This window comes from Nematolebias whitei, chromosome 16, assembly GCF_014905685.2.
Source record: "Nematolebias whitei isolate Nwh7 chromosome 16, NemWhi1, whole genome shotgun sequence".
Taxonomy (NCBI): Eukaryota; Metazoa; Chordata; class Actinopteri; order Cyprinodontiformes; family Rivulidae; genus Nematolebias; species Nematolebias whitei.
The window spans coordinates 7,566,927-7,571,356 of record NC_056513.1 but is presented as its reverse complement, the minus strand read 5'-3'; the positions used below and the strand labels follow the sequence as shown (position 1 = coordinate 7,571,356).

Genomic DNA, 4,430 nt, shown 5'->3' with positions numbered 1-4,430 from the left:
TGTTGTTGTTTAATCATTGTTGTTGTTGTTTAATCATTGTTGTTGTTATTGTTGTGGTTTAATATTTGTTGTTGTTGTTTAATCGTTGTTGTTGTTGATTAATCATTGTTGTTGCTGTTGTGGTTTAATATTTGCTGTTGTTGTTTATACTTTGTTGTTGTTTAATCATTGTTGTTGTTATTGTTGTGGTTTAATGTTTGTTGTTGTTGTTTAATCATTGTTGTTGTTGATTAATCATTGTTGTTGTTGTGGTTTAATATTTGCTGTTGTTTAATCTTTGTTGTTGTGGTTTAATCTTTGTTGTTGTTATTTAATCATTGTTGTTTAATATTTGCTGTTGTTGTTTAATTTTTGTTGTTGTTGTTTAATCTTTGTTGACACATTTACACGCCAACGCTGCGCTCGTTGAATCTGCTGCAGTTTTCACGCACACACAGGTTCAAACTGATCGCAGGAGGTTCTAGAACAACGTCCACTCTGGACCTGGATCCAAACTTTCAGAACCAACAGTCTGAAACAACAACGACCCGGTTCATCTCGCCTCTTGATGTTTACAACTGAGACACAAACAAACACGACAACAAGCAGCCAGCTGACCGCAGGGCCTTCGTGGAACCAGCTGCTGGTTCTGGTTCTGACCCGGAGCCACCATTAAAGATGAACTTGGTCCTGTTCCTCCAGCTCCGTCCTGAAGTGAACAAACAACAACAAACAGAGCGAGGCGACGCGCCCGCAGCCAGAAAAACCAGCGACTCGACTTCGGATGTTTTTAAATCTCACAACCGCCTCCGGTGTGAACAACGTCTCCCACTGTCGGATCAGAACCAGGTCGAGTTCTGTCGGATCAGAACCCGGTCGAGTTCTGTCGGATCAGAACCCGGTCGAGTTCTGTCTGATCAGAACCCGGTCGAGTTCTGTCGGATCAGAACCCGGTCGAGTTCTGTCGGATCAGAACCCGGTCGAGTTCTGTTGGATTAGAACACAGATGAGTTCTGCAGGTTCCACATTAAAATGATCCGGTTGAGTTAATCTTCACCGTCATCTTCATCATCTTCATCACCACCACCATCATCTTCATCGTTTTGGGTCAGGTCAGTCACAACGCCTCGCGGTCCACGGAGCCTTCAACCTGGTTCTGTTTGACTTCACAGCAGAACCATGACTCGGTTTAACCAGAACCTGCTGAACCTGGACGATGCTCTGTTCTTTTGTCCACTGTCTCTCCTGTCCTCCTGTCTCCTGTCTTGTACCCCTGTATCCATCCTCTAAGCGTGTCTCTCCTGTCCTCCTGTCTCTGTCCTCTCAGCATGTTTCTCCTGCCCGCCTGTCCTCTTGTCTTCTGTCCTCTGTCTTCGTCCTCTCAGCGTGTCTCTGCTGTAGGACGGATGCTTTTGGAACTTCACTTCCTTCAAAAACTGATTTTTAGAATTCTGCTTCAGCTACTTTCACGTAGCTTTTAGACACTTTTAGCTGTTAGCTAACAATTCCCTATTTCTGGCTACTGTTCTGCTCCTTTTAGCTCTTTTTAGCTGCAACACGTCAGTTTGAGCATCATTCAGCTCTCAGTATTTAATCTAATTTCTTTATTCCAACAACAGAAGAAGAGTTTTATATTTGTTATAATCTGAAGCAGCGCAGCAGATGAAGAGCTGAAATGTTTTGATGAAACGTTAAAATCTCTTTATTCTCACGTGTTTAGCTAACAGAGTCAATCTGGATGTTGACGCAGCGAAGAGCCTGCGTTGCTCCTGCTCCACATCAGAGATAAAAATAACTTTGGTCGTTTGTAAAAGTAAAACCAGGTCGAAGGGTGTTAATGCTCCGGGGCAGGGGGGTCAGAGGAGACTAAAACCAGGACCGAGACAAAAACCTGCATGAATCAGAGCATCACTGGAGCGGACCGGAACACATTAACAGCCTCTGCTCCCAGCAGCAGATTAACGAGGCAAAGCTGCACATATGAAGGATTAAAACGTGGAGTGTTCTCCGGGGTCTGCCGTGTTCTTCTGTGAGAACACGTCAGAACACACGACCCCCCGCAGGAACCTGGACAGATTGAACCAGTGAGGCGTGGAACATTCGGCACGGACCGAAACCGTTCCTGCCATGGAGAACCGCAGCAGGAGCTGCAGCTGAGACCTACAGTCTGACCAGGAAACACGTTTTCCTCATTTAGGCTGAAGGCTGCCGGTCCGGACCGATGGACCAAATGTTCTGACGGGAACAGGAAGGAGCTGCTCTGCTGAGTTCATACAATAAGCATCTTAGCGTGTTCTTAGCGTGTTCAATACTCACAGCTCTCCAGTTGCATGATGCAGGTCTGAGCGTCCATCGGGAAGTTCTTCAGATCCATGGGACAGGACAGAGTCAAAGTCAGCCTGGAAGCAGAGACAGGAGACAGTCAGACATGGACACGTGGACGGGACGCACAAGTGCAGACTTCAAAACAAAACCAAATGATGAAGAGGAGACCAGCTGATGAGCAGCATTAGTTTTACCATCCAGATGTTTTAAAGCTAGAAACAAGACAGGAAGCTGGAAGCTGAAGCCACAAAGTGCAGTTTTTAAGCCCCGCCCCCACTGTGTAAACAATGAGACATTTTCCAGTTGAAAACATAAAAATTGTTTCTTTTAGTTATTTAAGGTTAATAAAAAGTGTTACTTTGTGACTGACAGCCTGTTGAGCAGTTAGGCGGGTGTGGAGGCGGGGCTTTCTTATGGAGGGCACCGCCCACATCCATCTGACTCTGGACGGACATTTTGTCTTCAATTTTAAACAAGGAGAGGAGGCGGAGCTTAGATAGAACCCTGATCCAAGACCAGAACCATCACAGAATCAGGCTTTTTGACTTTAAACGATGATGATGCTTCCACCACCATGTTGAACTTCGGTGCTGTTGGACTTTGTTCTTGTCCAACTACAACATTCTGATCAGTCTGACCCAGGTGTCCAACTCAGATGGATCCCAGAGAAGACGGCGCCTCTGGACCAGGTCATCACTAAACTCTGGGCTGTAGAACCTGACAAAGGTTCTCCACAGTAATCCCTGGTCTGTGTGGTTCTGTCAGGTTCAGTCTGGCTCGGTCTGGTTCTGTGTATAACTGTGTTTTATCTTTGAGGCGATTTAAAAAACAAAACGTTTACTGGAGAAGACAATTTACATTTTAAATTTAAAACACCGGAGGAATGAATTTAATAAATAAAACAAACGTTCTTCAGTTTGTTTGTTTGTTTGGACCGAGGGGTTCTGACTTTTGTTTATTTATTTTTCCACACCAGTCAAATATTGTTCTGCTCCACATCACAGGGTTCTGTTCGGGTCGTAGTGCTGCTCGTGTTCTAAACCTACAGACAAAAAGATCCTTATTAATTATCATCAACAACTTATAGATAAAGGTTTTATTAAAGCAGATCAAGGTTTTATTAAAACAGATGTAAGTTTTATTAAAACAGATCAAGGTTTTATTAAAACAGATCAAGGTTTTATTAAAATAGATAAGGTTTTATTAAAACAGATAAAGATTTTATTAAAACAGATAAAGGTTTTATTAAAACAGATCAAGGTTTTATTAAAATAGATAAAGGTTTTATTAAAACAGATCAAGGTTTTATTAAAATAGATAAGGTTTTATTAAAATAGATCAAGGTTTTATTAAAACAGATCAAGGTTTTATTAAAACAGACCAAGGTTTTATTAAAACAGATCAAGGTTTTATTAAAATAGATCAAGGTTTTATTAAAACAGATCAAGGTTTTATTAAAACAGATCAAGGTTTTATTAAAACAGATCAAGGTTTTATTAAAACAGATCAAGGTTTTATTAAAATAGATCAAGGTTTTATTAAAATAGATAAGGTTTTATTAAAACAGATAAAGATTTTATTAAAACAGATCAAGGTTTTATTAAAATAGATAAAGGTTTTATTAAAACAGATCAAGGTTTTATTAAAACAGATAAGGTTTTATTAAAACAGATCAAGGTTTTATTAAAATAGATCAAGGTTTTATTAAAACAGATGGTTTTATTAAAGCAGATAAAGGTTTTATTAAAATAGATAAGGTTTTATTAAAACAGATCAAGGTTTTATTAAAATAGATCAAGGTTTTATTAAAACAGATCAAGGTTTTATTAAAATATATAAGGTTTTATTAAAATAGATCAAGGTTTTATTAAAACAGATCAAGGTTTTATTAAAATAGATAAGGTTTTATTAAAATAGATAAGGTTTTATTAAAATAGATAAGGTTTTATTAAAACAGATCAAGGTTTTATTAAAATAGATCAAGGTTTTATTAAAATAGATAAGGTTTTATTAAAACAGATAAAGATTTTATTAAAACAGATAAAGGTTTTATTAAAGCAGATAAAGGTTTTATTAAAACAGATAAAGGTTTTATTAAAACAGATAAAGGTTTTATTAAAACAGAT

General features: G+C 39.0%; 1 protein-coding gene across 1 annotated transcript in view; it reads right to left on the bottom strand.

Moving 5' to 3' along the window:
• glra3 (glycine receptor, alpha 3) overlaps nucleotides 1-4,430 on the bottom strand; it is a 20,243-nt gene that overhangs the window by 7,621 nt on the left and 8,192 nt on the right. The window contains exon 4 of the mRNA XM_037690459.1: nucleotides 2,296-2,378. Within this exon, the coding sequence (XP_037546387.1) occupies nucleotides 2,296-2,378 (83 nt within the window). The remainder of the gene's footprint in view (nucleotides 1-2,295; nucleotides 2,379-4,430) is intronic.